The sequence below is a fragment of the Penicillium brevicompactum genome (genome assembly GCF_028827555.1).
Source record: "Penicillium brevicompactum strain IBT 35665 chromosome Unknown utg000002l_segment0_segment0, whole genome shotgun sequence".
Classification (NCBI taxonomy): Eukaryota; Fungi; Ascomycota; class Eurotiomycetes; order Eurotiales; family Aspergillaceae; genus Penicillium; species Penicillium brevicompactum.
Window position 1 is genome coordinate 3,180,421 of NW_026623205.1, and position 19,723 is coordinate 3,200,143.

Here is a 19,723-nt window from a genome sequence, read left to right on the forward strand (position 1 = left end):
ATTCAGTCTCTCGAATTTCCACTCCAGCAAAGTCTCGGTTTTACGTAGTACAGTGTCGAGATGATCAAGGGACTTTTTGTTTTCCCATTTCCAAACGTCGATGCCAGGTTCGCCATACTGGTCAGTGTACGAGCAGCATCTTCCGAGGCTGTACTAAGACCATCTTTTGTTTGATTTGTTAGCAACTTAGTGAACTAGGAAGCTGTCCAGCCTGGACTCGATACCACAGCTTATCTCGACAAGTGTAGAGCTAGCCACTCAAAGTCAGTCATTAAGTCGCAAAGAGACTATTCTTCTAGGAATGCGATTTATAATATGGGATATCGGACGCTGAGCGGGGGACTATATGCTCATTCAAGTTGCATTAAGGGAGAGGAACAAATATTGATATATGATCTCGCGGTGGAACGAATCGCGAGGAGGTCCATTGTCGGAGAAGGGAGCCGGTAAATGGTTACTCAGGATGCACCGTAGCCATTTACCCCTTTTAACGTGGTAGAGAGAGACATGCTGGAGTCGATTTCAATTGGTTGCCACAATTACGGATGATTTACGGTCCGATATCATGGCACTGACTGCTGTGTAAAGTTAGGATGTGGTGTTGTAAGCGATGCGGCATGCGCAGGCGTCCGAGGTGCCTTGATGCCCCACAAATTGGTGACTCCCTGCTGCTTGACGAACGGCCGTCTGAAATGCTTCATCATGCCACAGGCAAATCCTATCTCGACAATCATTCGCCTCAATGCGTGTGGAAGGAGTGCAGCCCTTCAATTTTTTGCACGCGGAAACTTGACTCGTGTGGTATGAGAGTTAGAGTCCCAATTAGATCTCGCCATATTGCTTTTTGGGCCCATAGGCTACCTCCAAGCCCGAAACCGCCCATACATAGATATAAATACAAGATTTGTATACAATAAAATGATATTGACTCTTAGATCCACGATGTATTCTATCTTTGTTTGTACAGAAGATGCCCGCGGTCAACTTACTTAGAATGAATTTAGTCCGCCTTGGATGTTTTAGCTGCTCGGGTTGAACAGTCGTGCAGTTGTCTTGTTGCGCGGAAGCCCGTGTGCAGAAGAGGTGTCTTTAGACTTCTCGTTTGTCACTTGCATGCTTCTGGTTGGTGTCAAACGCTCAAGCACAGTTGTGCAGATGGCTAGTAAAATGAGACCTGTCAAGATACCTGAATTGGATTCGACTGGCTTTAACGACTCATTCAAATCACGTCCTGGCGGTTGACCGAGAAGATACATTATTGTGAAAAACTGAGCAACGAGCGAAACGGGCTCCAGCATCGTCCCGATGAGCAGCTATCTCGCCTGTATTCTTTTGAACAGGCTTTGGGGCAGACTCAAGAGCGACTAATTGGCGTTCTCAAGGACTGGAATCAATGCTCGAAAAGTGATCTGACTGCGATGATGGATATTAAAATGCGCAGGTGAGGATTTGCCAAAGGAAGGGTGCCATGTCGTACACGACAGTTAACGGATATATCGATCAAAGTCAGAAATCATGAAAAAGAAAAATGTGCTATTCAAATATGGTTTCAACTTTTTGACTATCTCATGGAAGATTGTGTAAAGTAGACTTTGAATACGTGTTACTATTGAAAAGCCCGAGAGAAGCCACCAAGTACTATGAATGTAGTCACGCTGCAATCACCTATAATTCATCGGAGATTACACAAAATGATGGATCCAGAGATGGCATCATGGGTAGTGTTGCTAGCGGGGAGAGGGTCGAGTGACCGGAATACGGCAGAAGTTCCATTCGCGGCCACAAAGACAATCGGAAACATGGGGATGTGGCTCCAAAAGTAGTTTGGGAGACCATGTCCAGCATCTGCTCACACATCCGATGCAAGCTTCCCATCATGGTTTCAATCCTTGGCAGGAAGAACAGATGCCCTCCTACCGTTTCGCCGGTTGATTGATCAAAACGTGAGAGTCGGAACTCTACCCAGTACACCTCCTCGGAAGGAAAATATGCTGAAATGTAAAGGAAGAGGTCATCGGCTAGAGTAGAAATGGAGAGCGGATGCGGACCGGTCCACTTGAAGCCCGACTGGTCCTTGTAATTGCCGTGGAAGCAGCATTCGACCGAGAGCAGTCCTTGAGCCTCCTGTGCCCCATGGTCTGCTACATTTGGAAAATCCAGCCTAACATCTTCGTTATCTGCAGAAAGAGCTGGAATCGGCGCCGATATAGGAGAAGACTCTCGCCGGATTTTGTGAATGCTGAGATCGAAGTAGTTATCTTATCTGCTGTGAGCACAGAACGACCGTAAAATCAAGTGGTACGAACCACTCTGACCAAATTCCGACATCTCGTCCGACTGGATGCCCACGCTGCTGTAGGGAGGTGACAAAAGTGTCTGAACTGGCGGTACAAGGCTAATTGGAGGTTTAGATATACTGCCGGATGCCGATAATGATACCATGGCAGCCGGATGCTATACCGTATGATTTGCGCAATTTGAATTGTAAAGAGACGAGTTGGGATATTGGGGGTGTATCCAAGATACTTAGTTTTGTTCGCCTGATATAGGGAAGAATCTGATCTTGAGCTTTGTTCATCTCAAAATTCAAGGTTGTTAAAACTTAGCTTCGGGCCCAGGGCTGAGAAGTCCTGGAAACTTGAGCGGGTGTCCATCAAATGATAGCTCTCCTCGGAAACCCGGATCGTAGTCGGGGCTCGTCTCGTCGAGAGTAGCAACATAACGATTTCGACCGCCCCGTCTCGCATGTGTCTTCGTGCAATGTGCCTTGAGGTTGTCACGGCGTGAGAATGCCCGGTGGCATCCAGGAACCCAACAGACATGGGGCTTTTGTTTTGAGTGGCTTTTTATATGGCGCCCGAGGTGGCCCTGACGTTTGAAACCTCTTCCGCAGCCAATAAGGGTGCATGGGGGCCATGGTTATCCATCAACAAAACCCTCGGTCGGCCTTTAGCGACACGTTCTTTTGGTGTACGATGGAAATCCAGTAGCCATTGTATTCCAGTTTCACCATCTGTCTAGCCGGCTTAATGACTCGGTAGTTGGCAGGATTATTATCGCCGTCGCACCAGTCTTCCATTGCTCAACACCGCGTATTAAAAACCATGGATGCATATACCAACCGTCGGCGGAAACGCACTCAATTCCGGTGCTATTTTGACCAATTCCGCCGGTCGCGATAGTCTCTTTTTTGCGGCTTGAAACAACTCTTTCCTTCTGTCCAACGCCTAGCTGAAAGCCAATTTCATCCCAGTTGTATAGCTTGTGAGCCTGGATATTGTGGGTTCGAAAAAATCCCCCGAAAACCTCGTACCAATGAATTAATAAACTGGTTGATTCGACTTCGATTCGCGCTTTTTCCATAGGTTTTTGCGTACAGTAGTAGTAGTAGTAGTAGAATTCATTTACCCTATCCCCTCGCGAGTTGGATTCTAAACCACAACCCACTAGGCTGGGTACGGATTTGTATTCTAGTCTAGTTGGGAAAACAACTTCGACGAGGGGTCAGCGTAAATAAACCACACACACACACACACACACACACACATACACATACACATATTGTATGGGAAATCATTGCCGATATCGTATCGTTGACAGCTCAACCGGTGGCAACGACCATCAACGACCATCAACGACCATCAACGACACAGCCTTCCTTAGTATACCTCCCACCACTTCCGGAAGAAGAGTTATCAACAACCCCCGAAAGAATCTCCGCCTCCTCGAATCTAACATTAATTTCTTCACACTTCAGTCTCCTTGTCTCGACGAACGTAAAGTATGCAATGAATAGAAAGACAAAGTCCCGGGCAGCATTGGTGAAGTAGAATTTCCATCCTAGGTCTGCCATGGCATAAGCCATGACAAAAGAAGCGAGGAGAGTGTAGACATGTAAAATTAATAGCTTTTTTTCTCAATTTGGTGTAGATGCGAGTGAGGGACATACCCAAACCCGGAACCCAGCATTCAGAAGATAGCGATACCAGCCGTACGGAGCTTGTATTCTGATATTTCCGTTGGGTATAGGCTTGCCATTGGGGTAACGGAGAATGCGTAGAAGCCTTGAAAGAGGAAGATAATGGCAAGTAGATCCCGGAGGTGATGGTGCTTGATCCGTAGCCTTAATAATTAATATCAGTTTTTGGTACGCGTAGAACTACAGGAAAGAGGGAAATACGTTTGATAAGGCCTCCGATCAACAGCAGTGTGGCAACCATCCCGCTCACACCGATAAAAACATGTATCCTGCGACCAAGAATGTCCAACATAAAACTACCCACGATTGCGACGACAAAAGACCAACAGTTGATGATGACCTGGACTTGAGTCTGGGTGACTGAGTCCGTGATGCCGGCCTGGCTAAGGATCTTCGTCAAGTAGAATCTATATATTGTTACAAACAACGTATGTGACTTGTTTAGATTGAAACACTCATTAGATGATGAAATTGCCAAACATGTTGATCATCGGATCAAAAGTGCACAGGATAGCCAGTCTCCGCCTATTGCCTCTTGTCGAAATAATCTCCCTCCTGGGGTTACGCGGATATTCTTCCGCCTCGCGAACGAGGGTATCTCTGATCTCGCGAAGTTGTTGGCTACCCTTCTGCACGTCCGTATTGTTCTTGCCTTGCATGATAATCAGAATATCAAGCACCTCGTCGCTCCGCTGGTGCGTGATCAACCAACGAGGGGACTCAGGAACGAAAGGCACGATAATAATGGCCAGTAGACTAGGGACAACCTGAAGGAGCGAAGGCAACCGCCAGGCCCATGTGCTGTTGATGTTCTGACTTCCGTAGTTCACAAGAGACGAGGCTAAGCTTCCGACGTAGTAGCATGAGAAGAAGAGACCGAGGATACGAGCACGTCGTCTAGGCGGTAGGAGCTCGCCGAGCCAGGTTGGGGCAGCACCGTTGCTGATGGCAGAGCCGATTCCGACAACGATCCGGGCGATTACGAACATGCCGATATTCTGCGAGGCGCCCTGTAAGATTATGCCAATAATAGTAACAATCGAGGCGATAAGAATTGCACGACGACGACCTAAATAATCAGGAATGGATTGCATGAGAAAGGCACCGAAGATGCCTCCCATCCACATTGCTGCGTTGTTGAGACCCTCAGCTGCAGAGGTGAGGTGGAAATATTCAGAGTAGGATGGTAGGATGAGCAGGCCGTTCATGACGGACGAGTCGTATCCTAAAGTCTGGTAGAGGTCAGCACCACCCAATTTTCCCAGTTGCATATATCAATCGAAACCTACTGCCGAGTTGACGATGGTCACGGCAAGAAGCAGGGGCATGAGCACCCTGTGGCCCACCGGGACCAATCGCGAGAGATGTTTACGCTCAAGCTGGGCCATGGTTTTGTTCTGGAGTTCTTTAACAGAGCGGGCAGTGTCCATCATGCCACAAGGTAAGTGGCTGCCGTCTGTCTTATATTGACGAGTTTGTTCATGGTTATTTGGCTTATCATTCTGCAGCTCCTGGATTTCATGATAATTTGGGAACCTTACCAGGCTTATGATTCATGCCCACTATTCGGGACTAATATCAAATGAACTAAAACTACCCAACTCGGGCCAGTTCGGGTGAGCCGACCAGTAGACAAGACAACGTTATGATAGCTTTTATGTAAACCAGCCGTTCCTAGCGGGCGAGCTCGTGTGAGTCCATCTAAACAAACCTGCATGAACTTTGCAGTACGTCGGCCCAGTCCGCACCGACGAAAAAGGTATTTAAAGTTCCTGGGCAGAAATTCGGATAGAGGCACTTATCGGGCAATGCCTATTTATTTTAACCAGATTCACATTTTACTCTGACAAAGAGGCAAATCATTCCAACCATCCTAGGATCTATCGGGCAAATATTTGCAATGCCGGCCCCAATCAGACAGTGGCCTGCCTTGGCCGAGTACATCTACGCTGGCGCGAAGGCAGCCGCAGATCCTGAGTTCCTGGCGGTCAAGGAAGCTATAATTGAAGACTGGGGCGCTGAAGCTCTTCGTAAAAGTTGGGCCAAGGTGTGCAAGGACCTACAAAAAATTACCGACGAGATAGCGGAGAAGGACAATACTATTATACCTGTGTTTGACAGTACACAGATCATCGAGAAAGGCTTTACTAATGCCCGACGGGATGAAATGAAGCGTATCGGCACGTTCGTCTGCAGAGAGTCTTTTCTGGAAGAGGACACAAACAAACTCTACAACGACCTCAAGCATTTTCTCGCCGACAACGAAGGGTCCATCAAAGGCTGGCCTAAGGAGAGCCCATCCATGCTCCTCCTGTACAATTCGCCATCCCAGAACGCCCTCCGTTCGCACCCCAACTATCTCGAGCTGCAGCATAAGCTGAATGAGCTGTGGCACGACTGAACAGGCGAGACCACCTCCGATTCTCTCGTCTACCTGGACGGCGTTCGCGACCGCGCTCCAGGACAACCATTCCCCGGATTGGGCGCTCATGTGGACGCCGGCAGCCTCTGTCGCTGGGCCGACCCGAGATACCGGAAAGTGTACGAGAGCATTTTCTCAGGAGAGCCAGAAAGCTTTGATCCATATGACCTGAGTGTGGGCAAAGAAGCCAATCAGGCCTTATACGAGGGCATGGCACACTCAAAGGTGCTACGTACCTTCCAAGGCTGGACTTCTCTAACACCTAAGGCTCCGCGGGAAAGCACCATTATGTTATATCCAAATGTCAAAAACGTCATAGCTTATATACTGTTGCGACCAATCTTCAGACCGCCGGTGGGCCAGGAGGCGGACATTATGGATGCTGAAAAGTGGACGATTGATGACTCAACAGGCTGGTTTCCGGGAACTTTCAAAGCAGAGAGCCAGCGCCTCAGCCGGTCTTCGCATCCTCATCTCAGGTTGGAGGAGTGTTTAGTGGTCGCTCCGCCAGTTAAGGCAGGAAACACCATTTGGTGGCACTGTGATGTAAGTTTCTTTGTTTACTGCATGACTGCTTTTTATGTCTTGTCGGACAGGTCCGCTAATCCAGGGGTTCTCGCTCCACCTTAGGTCTGTCATGCTGTGGACACGGAACACCTAGGGAAGAATAACGCGTCCGTGGCCTTCATAGCCTCATGTCCGACGACGCAGGTCAATAAAGACTACATCAAAAAGCAGCTCATCTGCACACTTGAGGGTCGCCCGGCCCCAGACTATTCGGAAGGTAATGACCTTGAGGAAACCAAGTTGAACGGATATGTCGGGTTAGACGGACTTGGTACAGATGTCCGCAGAGCATTTGGGTTTGGGTTGCTAGAAAGGTCGCAATATCCGAGGGAGCAGCCGGTGAAAATATTGGAAAATCAAATCGTGTTTATAAACAAATCACTGTTATTGAGTTTATCTCGAAGTATCTTAGCTGCGTACTTTGCAACGGCATTCCACTGTTGCACCTCCTCTAGCAGGCCGAGGGCACTGTGGACCGCTTCGTAATATTCCTCCGCGTCGGTCACTCCGTGAGTTTGACATTCACGCAGAAGAAGAATAGCAGAGACAAAGATATGGTGGGATAGGGCCCTGCACTCGTGAGTACTCATTTGGAGAAAACATGTGACGGGAAGTAAATACCATTGTTTTCGCATCGAGGCCGGTTGGTCTCAATTGCGGCTAATCCAAATAACGCTCATTGCTGAGCTTACGCTCACGGATCTTGCCCAATTATACCGATCAGGGTACAACAACCACTGTGCTTACATTGTATAATGGATACGGAGGCGCAGGTGGAGAAGGACCAATGTGAGGTCGTAGCGCTGCCACCTGATCCAAGGGTGCGCAAGCTCGAGCTGTTGCAACTTTTCATCTTTGAGATCGGTTTCCGGCTGAAGAAGGCGGGGGAGGCCGTCAATCACTTCTACCAACTGCTCATCGACCGTTTTGACGGCCTCTACTGTCTCATCAAGGGATCCGGAACCTGACCTAATGGTGGCACGGAAGCGATAAACGGCGGCTGCCGTCCTTGCCATAAAAGTGTGATAGTATATATGGTGATGGACAGGATCATCTTCCCCGGGTTCTGGTGAGGTGGCTGACGGATGGGGCAAGTCAAAGTCAATATCGTCAACTTCTGGAGGCCGATATGGTAGAGCTAACCTAGTCATCGCGTGTCAGTAACATCAGCCCAAATCAATTAACCGACATTTGATGTCATGAATAACCGATTACCATTCACAAATAACCAGCGTCCACCATAATCGGTGTTGGCCTTTTGCGCTCAAACATGAAGCAGCTGCATTTGAATAAGGGGTGTTCCTATTCTCCGCGCTATTCGTAGGGCAGAGCTCCACATATGCTGACCAACTTCCACGTCTCCCCAGTTGAAGCACATTCCAAGAATCGCTATGGCTTGAACTGTGTGAATGCGAGGAACCTTCATGAAATCTGCGCGATATAATGAAAATATAGCAGCATCGTACCACATACGAGACGTTCTCTGGCGGTCGAAACCTACCCACTATCAGTTTGAACACGAACTGAACGCTCATACAAACGAAGTCTCACCTTCTGAGAGCAGTGACTTGTCCACTTCATCATCGCTCATCATGAGAATTGCTGCCTGTCATGAGCACTCAGTTTTCAGTCATAACCTCAACACCGGTAGATATAGGGTAACTACACTAAGAACACTAAAGTGAACCGCCATCCATGACGGATCGGCATTCTCGAGCGCCAGCCCCCTGTCCACGGCGATGATGAAGGTAGTGCACTCTTCCCAGAACCCGGGATATTCAACGGCGCAGTGTACCCATGAGCTCCACGTCTTGTCATATGCAATGAGCTGTTCGCTACATGCAGTGCACGGTAATAAGACATCATCCCAGGTGGAGACACTGGACCCCGCGGTTGTCGAAGCAGCAGAAAGGCTCTCCCATAATCTCTGCCGCATATCCACCAGAGCAGAGATTATCCTTAACTGCAAAGCAATTGTTTTGTTTTGAGTGCAGATGCCATAGCCGTCGACCAAAAGTGTGGACCAACCGAATGTTACGTGTGTTAGATGCTCGCCTAGATCAACCCAAAAATTTCACGGTTCAATTGAAAACTCATGGTTCGGCTCTTTTGGTACGTCCATTGCCAAGCGGCATATTCTATAGCGTTGGTGTGGCCCTGTGTCCCGACGAGGCCTCAGAAACCAGAAGAGACAGCCTAAAGGGGCAAGTATAGCGATCAACCCCTAGATACACCTAGACTAGCCAGAGTCGCAAAAGTCAGTTTTTGGGATCATCTTAAGACAATAATCCGGTTCAATTAGGCTATAGCTTTTACATACCTCCAGTAACGACCATAAAGCTCACTGATAAAGAAAGTTAGTACTCATACATAGCATATTATCACTTATGTTCTCTTGTAACTTTCGCATAGTTCACATGGAAGTGGCCACCCGAAAGCTCTTATTCTATTATAACAGAGTCACCTAACTCGTTACTCTTCTCGCAGGCTCTGTAACTAAGGATCAGTTTAATTTGAATCTACACTGAGAACTCTTTTATGACAATCTTCAACCCAATCAAGATCTCTGCTATCTCCTTTTCAAGACATATTATCTTCATTAACAGGCACCTCTAGGAAGGGGGCAGCTGATCGTCATATGCGTTCCAGTTCAGAAGAGGCGGCAGATGGATCTGGGAGGAATTTTGATTAGCTGGGAAATAAGTCTTGGATTTGATGTTTAAGCTGCCACTTCAGCCTTTGAAAACAAGAAAATAAATTTTTGAGGTATCTCCACATTTTCCACTTTAGGTATATAGAAGACTGAAAGAATGGTAGTTGTAGGAAATCGGTTAAATTGTTAAGTAATATTATCTTCGAATAATCATGCGGAACGGGATTGAAGAGCATAAGTCCGGTCAAACAGTCTCAGCCCTGTCGCCATTGAAAAGCATGGGTAGTGGTCTCTAAGAGTGAGCGAGAGTTACTACTCCAACATCTGTTGCTATGTAGCAATATTTAGAACAGAAATGTTTCATATCTACACTACCACCTTTTGGATAGATCGCAGTCAATAACGTCACCTCCAACTTCAACGGACTCTACTTGATGTATAGCATTCAATGCATTAAAGCTACACATGTGAACCAGTGAACACAAGTCTTTGTTTCCAGGCCTCATCTGCTGCTCATTTCCTCATCAAATCAAGCAACTTGCAGTGAGCATCAGCTGAGATCGAGCGTCAACAATTGAGGTAACCATTCACTGACTCTTTTAAAGGTGGTCGAACTCAGGCTAGATTTTCATAGGTGGCAATGACAACAGCCTCAGTATGACTGCTGGGCTATAAAAGACTCTTCTGTATAATGTCTCTTGTATTCCATTCCCCAAAGGTCATAATGGACTATCCTACTTTGCCTTCCATATATGACTAGCTGGCTAAGAGACAGTACTAGGTTTCCCACGACCCTGAAGATAAGAACAAGTTACAAAACCATCCACAGCAATCTACAAACAGCACAATTATTAAATCCAAGGTTGGTCATATTCTCTTCAATAACAAATATACAAGATTACTAACACTATATAAGTTCTAGTTCACACATCTAGTTTATTTATGACAGAGTTTATAAAACTTATAAACTATAACGACGCCCTAGTTATACTAGCTCTCAAATTACTCAACCCCTACTTCTACCTATGAGAATATTATATCCTTAAATCTGCTAAAAAGATATATCTTAAGGAAAAGAAAGGATAGCTTTAAGAGTTAAATAAGTAGCTAATAAATAATAATAAGATTTCTTCTATAGCTTTATAATGAGCAAGTATTAATATTATGAGACTAAAAGTAAGCAGTTTAAGCCCTTTGTAATAGTATGGTTTTATTATTATAAGTAAGTAATACCTAAGCCTATTATGTTGATAGGCCTTGATGAAGTCTAAGTGTTGTTTAGCACTCATTGGTGACAATGATACCTGCACAGCTCTGCTATCTATTTACTGTCTGTCCTAAATATCATCCCTCTTTTAACAGCCCAAACAACCACTGGTGAAGTTCCATTAGGTTTGATGACAGTGTGTCAATGTTTCATGGCTGTTGATAGACCATGCGTTTGGTTTTCAACAAATTAGCATCTGGCTGTTAAGTTCTCCTAATTTTCCATAAACCTATGTGATTAATATGAATAAATAATCAGCCTACTATGCAGCATTCTATTGCTCCTAGCCCTTGTCAAATTATTGCTTTCTATCTACACTTCTATATTTTCCTACCCATCTTTGACAGTGAGCTTTAAACTAAAGTACATAAATCAAACAAGTATGACCTGTATCTATTATTTCATTATGATTTTGTACTAATATTAGCAGACTGTTATTTAGATCTTAACCTTCATGCCATCTGGTAAGAGTCTTCTAGTATACCAACACCACCTCCCTGTCTTATTACTAACTCTAACAATTCTTGGTAGATTCTGGTGGATATGGATAGCCTGTAGGATATGAGGTTTTAAGATCTTTCTTGATCAAATACCTATTTTATCTTATCTATAACAAGCTATTAGCTTTTAAATGGATTAGTCTAGACCCTCTGTTTATATCTACTTAGACTAGTAACTTGTTCCTCTATATATCAGCTTTCACTTTCTTAAATGAAGTGTACTGGGTAGAGTTCCAACTAGTCTGTTTTAACTGGAAATCTGGTGAGAGTACAGGAGAGTATATATTCTTCCTATCTCAAGTTAAAACAATAATATAGAACCTCTATTAGGTATATAAATAGTTGCTAGATATGATCTCATGGTATTTTATTTGGTGCAATAGGCACTAGATTCTACCTATCCCTTTTACTTTATATGGAATCCCTACTACATCCTACTCACTTGATATTCTCTTTGCTAGCTGTGTTACCCACGAGGGTATCCTTTGATCTGAGAGTTTTTGTGCATAACATACTGGGTAACTATAAGTGAGATTGTTCTGTAACATGCGTTATTTGCAGAGACAAGGAATACAATCTACTATTCATGTTGTATTTATTCTTCAGTTGCCATTGTGGTATTTCTGCTTCTACTTTATGTGATGGATAACACCAAATAGCTAGTCCCTCACTTTCCTCTTATGTTAATCAAGAATCCTGCTAGATTGAATCTTGAAGGTTGATTCCAGTCATCAAGTACACTAAACAATCATTCCCAAGATGATTTCAAAGCCTGCTTAAAAAAACATAGTTAATATGTCTACTTATTATAGCAAATCTAAAGACTATCTCTCTCTTTTCTTAGATATATATTATCCTCCTTTAAAATAAGATTATTTTGTTCTAGCTTCTTACTATCGATATGTTTAGATATATATAACTCTTATAGGCGTCAATTAAATCTAATAAATCGAGTTACTAGAATAATAAACTTAGGATCGTCGCACTTAAGATCTACTAGAATCTTTAAGATTGGTTAAAATAACTCCGTCGTCAGGGTATATCTAGTTCCTACTTCCTATTACAAAAGGGAGGACTACAATAGTTAGTAAAAGCGTTTAATGCTGAATTATCTTATTTACTAATGGGATATGGTCAGAATTTTCCTATGATTTATCTTTCTCACCAAGGATAGATAATACCCTGGGCAGCTGATCTACTTCATTCTCCTGGCCTATTAAGCTGTTTTAGGACTCCATTTTGCCTGTAAGAGAAATTCATGGGTCTGGATAATACCACTTCTATCAATCCTTTATGTTTTATAGATTGCGCAGACGCAGGCGACTATATAGTGGATTCTACAGTCAAATTTTGATAAAAGTTTTGTTAGTTTTCGGCGGACTCTCGACAGTATATTGAACAATAGGGATAGTCGGTCGGGGAAACTGATCAAGCCTCACGGTGTTGAGGGCCAGAGATGAACGCTTTTGCAGCTATATATTTCAATCAGAAACCTCTTTCTCTTTCGTCGAACGCCTCAGAAATCCGACAAATCGAATATTGTAGGACTTGTGATCATTAAACAAAGTCATTCCAAGAAAAAACTAAAAATTTTCATTTGATGTATTTTCATGGTCACAACTTCGAAAATTGAGTGTTGACAACGTTGGGCTAAGCTTCAACGGGTTGATAGGTCAAGCATATCCTACTATGACCTCGCTTTCCGTAGTCTGGTCCGACAGACCCACAGCTCAACACAACTAATACCATACACACTAAAGCAAGGCTAGGAAACAAATCAATGATTTCTTTCAGGTATGAAATAGTAGGCGCTTTCGGTGATTCAAATTTGAGTCACTCATAGGTGAGATATCAGCACAAGAAATATAAGCCTGTCATTATAGATTGAATAGTACTCAGTGCCTCAATTTAAGAGGGCCATGAAGGATTCCACAGTTAGCTAACGTTTCTTAATTAACTTAGCATGCTATTACTTAACATGACTCGTGCTCGTTTCTCATGCTGAGCATCTAAAGCATTAAAAATGTCACTACAAATAGTTACGGTTGAAAGGAAACAAGGGTTTCAACAAGGCTCAATTAGGACAGGTGTTCTTCAATGCTGCCTGCCTAGCTTCCAATAACAGAAGCCAAGTAACCTATAAAGACATTCTCTACCCCTAGCAACTTGCTTTACGATTTATCCCCTTGACTCTGTAAAATCGAGTAGGCTTGTGTTTGAGTCACTTGACAAGTTCTCCCCCTTGATCCAGTACTAAAATTTCGACTGTCCTGACATTTATATAATACATCGTGGACCAGCTAGTCAGACAGTGCCCGTGAGAGATATGATTCCCACCAGATGCGCTGCCAATTACCCCAACCAATCAGTAATACGAGTTTTGAGTTAGCTGGTCCAATCATCCGAGTGACGGGGTCTCTGCTGTGGCGGAGCCACAGCAGCCGACTGAGCTGATCTACTGTACAGCACGTGTGTGTGTTCCCAAGACAAAGGTCGCAGGTATGTGAATCTTAGTCTGTCCTGTCTGGAAATCTACAGATCCTGAAGACAATGCGATTCCAATCGAACCGAGGACGTTCGACCACAATGCACAAGGGCAAGGACCACAACTCTTTGCCGTCTCTTTGCCCCTAGTCTTAGCCACCGGAGCAAGTCAGTCATGAATTATATCGCGAATCTACAAGCTAACGAACGACAGTGAACCATTAAAATTGCACCAAAGGGTATCAAGGATACAGCATCCCCATTATTTATCTACAACGGGCTAGTAACTGGTGCGGACATCCGATTGCGAGCTTCGCTGCATAGGAGCTTGAGACATCATTCTTCCTGATAATGTGAGTGATTTATCGCTATTGTTGTTCAGAGGTATGAACTGACTTGTTGTTACACAGATATACATGAGCCTATATATATAAAAATGAGCGGTTTCCAATCCACTTGGCCGTCCGTATAGACACCTCGGAGTTAATGACGGTGCGGCTTGGTTCCTGATCTGCACCGGCTTCATATCACAACAATCGCGTCCTCTGCTGCGCAACATCATTTATTGTGAGAGCATTTATACTCCAAATCACAAACAACTTTACTGATATTCATGCCATTGTACATAGGAGCAGCCCTTTGCCACTGTGCAACATCCATGTTGGGAGCCCTATCGTCGGATCGCGGATAAGACCAAGGTGGCACTACAACGCGTGCTCTATCGCGTCTTCCGCCTCAACCTCACCGCCCTCACACCATAAACGGCAGAGTGTATGAATCTCTCGCCGTCCCTAACGCGAGGTAGTATCCCATTATGATTATACATTTGCCTATTACAAGAGGTTCGTCACACGTCTTTGTCTCTCAGAAGTTACCCGGTGCACCCAGCGCACCTTCGTCGAAGCGACAGCCGGAGAGTGCGACAAATTAGATATAACACCATATCAACATAATATAAATGGTGACTACATTGATGAAGATAATTGTAAGTCGTCTCGCCGATAAGATATAACCACAAACCTAATTAATCGTTCCGTCTCAAGCGAACATGCTACAATCTCTATGAACAGGTAGGTCATAACAACTCGTCCAAGTAGTTCAAGCCTTACTAACTGGATCGTACAACAGGACACCCCCTCATATTGCCGTTACTCGATTGCGAAGGGATCAAATACCCTGCCTGCCTCGAGCTCCTCTATACCGATGCGATCGCAAGCTATCTATCCCTTCCTCATGACTACTGGTGGCATCGATGATAAGTCAATCTAAAGTTCAGATCGTCTCGGCCCTTCTCTCAGTCGACTCTGTGCATTAGTCATATGCTGATGTGTCTACCCGATACGAAGTCCATGGTACAATGGACTAAACCACATTCGGTCTCGGCATTCGAACATCATAAAAGAACAGCCTCCTTGTGGACCTATTTTCTGGCATCCAATGGGTGATCCTCGTTGTACCCGGTTCGCATGTCGCGTCTTTTCAGTCCTGGAACTCCAACAGACCAGAGGAATGCTGGTGATTTTGTCTTGCTTCATGGAAGGTGAGCCATTCCTTCGCAAACGGCCAGATTGTTAGTCCAAGTGTGCGTGCAAGGAGAAGGAGAGGCAAAACCCCGGGCATACCGAGCCCACAGATTAACATTATCGTATCAGCTACGAGAAGCTTTGATCCCGAGTCACAACTAAGCCAAGTAAAGGGCCACGAGCTAAGAAATACCGACCGATACTCTCCTAAGTGATCCTACTCCGCGTTGCTGAGCCGGTCGAGGTGTTCAAGCCGGTGGAGTCTAACAAGCGGGAAACGAACCAGCGAAAGCGAAACAAGTCACTAGACTTGCGCTGATACTGCCTCTCTCCAATGAGAGATGCGCCGAGGTTGAGAATATAAATTGTCCTGAGATAGATCCACTCTCGGTCTCGACGTCAATCTCGTACGTAAGAAACTGGAAGGGTTGTCTCACACTGCAGTACTCGACATGGTGATTAATATTTCGCTTGAAATTATCATCTGACGGGAATATAGTGTCCGGGACAGCAAAAGAAACAGTGATGCTCCCTGATTTTGTTCGAGCCCAGAGGTGGGCTGAGTTGCCCGAGTTCTGAGCATCGGCCCTCTGTGGTATGACTATCACTCCAATTTTACCAGAGGTGGTTGACAATGATAACAGATCAAACAAGAGGGTATCTCCCCACATTAGACTCAAAGTCTTTCTTCTCGAGTGAGTGGGGGAATCCCTTTGGTTTCTCCAGATTGCCCCATAAACCGGTGTAGTATTCGGTGCCTAGTCAAAATCTGTACACTGCAGTTTATGTTTTGTCATTTATTGAGGTCTCCATCACTGTTAGGAGGAAAGCATAGATCACTCTTTTCAACATCCACTGTAGCGTTTTTTGATGAAAGATTTATATACTCCAGTGGGCTTTGAGGTCCTGTCGGATGAGGAGCTTCAGACTGGTTATCCTTCTGATGGAAAATGTTGCTGGTTCGTGCTTGTAAAGATCGTCTTGTTAGCAGGTGCGGCAATCGTGCTCTTCCGCCCTGTATCTCAATCTATCTGTCATTCAAAGTCACAAGTGTAGACAGGATATTGAATTTGTATCGATCTTACAGTTAAAGTTATCAAGTGAGGCAGCCCACCATACACATGACGGCTTGCAATTGATGACGTCATGAAGCTTACTGATAATCCCTTTCTCATGAACTGCGAAAAAACCGATGCTACCCACAAACATACGGTTGATTATATAGCGAGATTGCCCCTTATTTCTAGGATCCTGAATTCTAATGAAAGGCAATGAAAAGGCAAAAAAATACAATATTTCAATACAACGCTCTATCTTGAAGGCATTTCTTGGGGGCAATTACAACACCTGGCCCGCGGATGTCTGGTGGATGCGGCGTTCATCATTCGTCTGAACAATTTGGTTTAGTATGCAGTAGTCATGTTGGACGAGGGTTGAGATCTCCGATGGATAGAGAAAAAGTAAAAATCTCTCCAGTAATTACGAAAAGACCATGATGAGATAAGAGGGTACAGCTAGAACAATAGTTTTTTTGCATGCAGGAAGGTTGAATGCTAACAAAAATGTTAGCAAGGAGGGATGCACAAGTGTGGTGTCGGATCAAAGGAATGATGAGAATGTGAAAGTTAAAGAAGTTGGAAAGTTTCTGTACCAGATCAAATGGAAACGTTAGAAATACGGTGGATCTACATGTGGATCGTTGGGTATTTACCCAGAATATCTTACGACATCAATATCAGACACCTCACACCAAAGCGCATATTACTCTTTGTCAGCATGTCCTACGAGATTGCCAATTTCCTAGCTTTAGTTAGTGAGAGAGTTCGATACCACCATCTGAAAACCCATACAAACTGGTCACTGATTTCTGTCAGGAAATATAGAGGGTAGAAGGGAATAATAGGCTGTGGGGGATAGATATGATGATGGCGAAGGCACGGGATGATCCGTGGTGCGAGTAGCGATTGAATCGTATGTATGAAAACGTACCAGTCATGATTGCACAGAATACATTAGCAAAAGTTAATACCTGCTACTAAACTCAGGGGTGAAGTGGATTAGAACCAGAATAATCAATTGGGCGAATAAAGAACCTTTGCGAGCTCTGATCACGGCATTTGGGGAGGGAAAAGAATGCTTCGTTGTACCAGACAATTTTAAACCCTGCAAATGATCATGTCGATGTCCAACAATGGCCTGCGAGTCGATTGCAACCAAGATTGCATGAATGGCGTGGAGAAATGCCATAGTTGCTTCGCGGGCTCTAAACGGTCCGGGTCATCCACCTGCTTTAAGCGGCAGAGATATTCTTGACGAGCAAATGACCAAGGTTTTTCGAATCTTGTTACCCAATATTCTCGTAACCCGTGTGAGCGGATGCAGTGATCAACTTGGCAAGGAATTTTCATATTGCTGAGCTTTTGCGATTATGAAACTTTTCGCGGTCTCTGGGCGGAACAAGGGTTGTCCATTGAAACTGCATATTTAGAACCATGGCTAATCTGGAAAATATGAGGCTGTCGAATAGTAATGGCTCCTTGAACCACATTTAAAAAATCTATGATGCAATAGCCTCGAGGTAAACAATATATAAATCTGGACAAGGAATCTAACCTTGGCGATATTTACCACCCTTAGTTTTACAAGTATCTTCTTGCAGAAATGCCATCGACGCCAGTGTCATGTTTATACTGCGATCGGCCAACGTCGCAAGGCTATTTCTGCTCTGATATATGCCGTTATTTTTTGCTGCATCAATCTTTAGCTACTTCAGCACCAGCAACCACCAATGGATATGGAATTTGTTTAAGCCCAAGTCCATCCACCCTGGTTAAGGAGCCGACCCGTGGCAGACCAAAATATCGGACAGGATTGTCGTCAAACACATTGGAATGGTGTAAAACAAGCGAAGAATCCCCATTGAGGGACATGTCGGAAGAGCGTGGAAGTACTCTCAAAGATTACGAGGATTCGTTTGATCAACTACGGCTCATGAAAAGAAATTCACTTCAGTGAATTATTGTATCGAGACTTTTCAATAAACCATGTAGGTACTGATAAATCACTCCAAATTATAAGCAGGCTTCGTTTACGCAGTAATCCAAATACTTATAATGACCGGAATTAGATGAACCTTCAAAACAAGGGAATGGTTCCCTGGGAAAAAAGCACGTTGCCAATCGAAATGCTTATTGACTTAAACAAGCCTTTATTGTAATTTAACGGTATGAGCGAGTTCCCAAGAAATTACCCCAAGTTACGAATTTTGATAGAATACCGAAAATATAGGAATCTGCATATTCTCCAACTGTCTTTGCCTTTCACTTGGACCGAACTTGCCATCAAAATATTGATCATACGTGGACCTGTCTCACATGTAGGAAGGGTCGTGTCATCAATAAATCAGTGCGAAACTTTTGGGGTGTTCGCTTTCTGCGTGGAATAAATACATGATGCAGGTAGATTCCTTTACTTTGTATATATATATAATCTGATGTCTCCCTCTGCGAAAACAATCAATCAATGCCTCTGAATTACAGCACCTAGTGATGTGATACATAGACAGAATTACTGCAGGGGCCGTCGAAAATACCCGTGTCTCCATAAAAGCATAGACTCATGTTCATATTGATCCTTTCTGCTTGACTTTGACATCACAAAGCTGACAACGGATTATATATCACTATGAAACACTCCGCAAGACATTACAAAGTTACACAGAGACGCCAGCAAAAACGTCCATCGTTCGATTGTCATCTCATAAATAATCAACTTCTGTCTAGCATTTCGCTTTTATCTCACGACGGACACCGAGCGATCTCCTGATCGTTGACCCAACAACGCTAAGCCAATTTTGCAGGTCCTAAGGCCATTTGTCTTCCTTTGCCGTTGAATCTCTCGGATTTCAAAAGTCACAGACGGTTCTTCACTTCCGACTCTACTTTCGCTGCCCATTGTCGAGTCGTTCGGCGATCATACTTTGGCCATAAATTTGGTAAACATTGTACATTCTGCGCACGGTATTGTCGAATTTCATCTAGAAAGGGTCGAGCGCTGTAAACCGAGTCAAAAGCTCGTCTCAACTTCGAGAACGCTTTCTCCATCGTTTTATCACACTTCACTACGAATGTTGCAAAGGATTGCATTATTTTTGGCATGTTCATATATCCCTTTTACCATTGAGGCAACTTGAATGATAGAGCCATCTCTAATAAGAGCCTGGCTTCGGTGTATATACATGCCTAGTGAAAACAAAAGACAAAGGCTCGCGGGTGGACTAGCCCTCCAACGAGCGGATTTGTGGCAGTCATCGGCTAATAATGTCGTTC

General features: G+C 44.4%; 3 protein-coding genes across 3 annotated transcripts; 1 reads left to right on the plus strand and 2 right to left on the minus strand.

The window, feature by feature from the left end:
- Positions 1-3,631: 3,631 nt before the first annotated feature.
- On the minus strand, positions 3,632-3,865 carry N7506_003875 (uncharacterized protein; the record flags this gene model as incomplete). The annotated part of the gene is made up of 1 exon (XM_056953170.1): positions 3,632-3,865. The coding sequence occupies one exon, from the start codon at positions 3,863-3,865 to the stop codon at positions 3,632-3,634; it is 234 nt and encodes a 77-aa protein (XP_056814862.1).
- A 572-nt stretch (positions 3,866-4,437) lies between these two features.
- On the minus strand, positions 4,438-5,367 carry N7506_003876 (uncharacterized protein; the record flags this gene model as incomplete). The annotated part of the gene is made up of 2 exons (XM_056953171.1): positions 4,438-5,211; positions 5,269-5,367. The coding sequence occupies 2 exons, from the start codon at positions 5,365-5,367 to the stop codon at positions 4,438-4,440; spliced, it is 873 nt and encodes a 290-aa protein (XP_056814863.1).
- A 512-nt stretch (positions 5,368-5,879) lies between these two features.
- Positions 5,880-7,936, plus strand: N7506_003877 (uncharacterized protein; the record flags this gene model as incomplete). Its single annotated transcript, XM_056953172.1, has 5 exons — positions 5,880-6,321; positions 6,385-6,947; positions 7,032-7,307; positions 7,424-7,477; positions 7,742-7,936. The coding sequence occupies 5 exons, from the start codon at positions 5,880-5,882 to the stop codon at positions 7,934-7,936; spliced, it is 1,530 nt and encodes a 509-aa protein (XP_056814864.1).
- Positions 7,937-19,723: the final 11,787 nt, after the last annotated feature.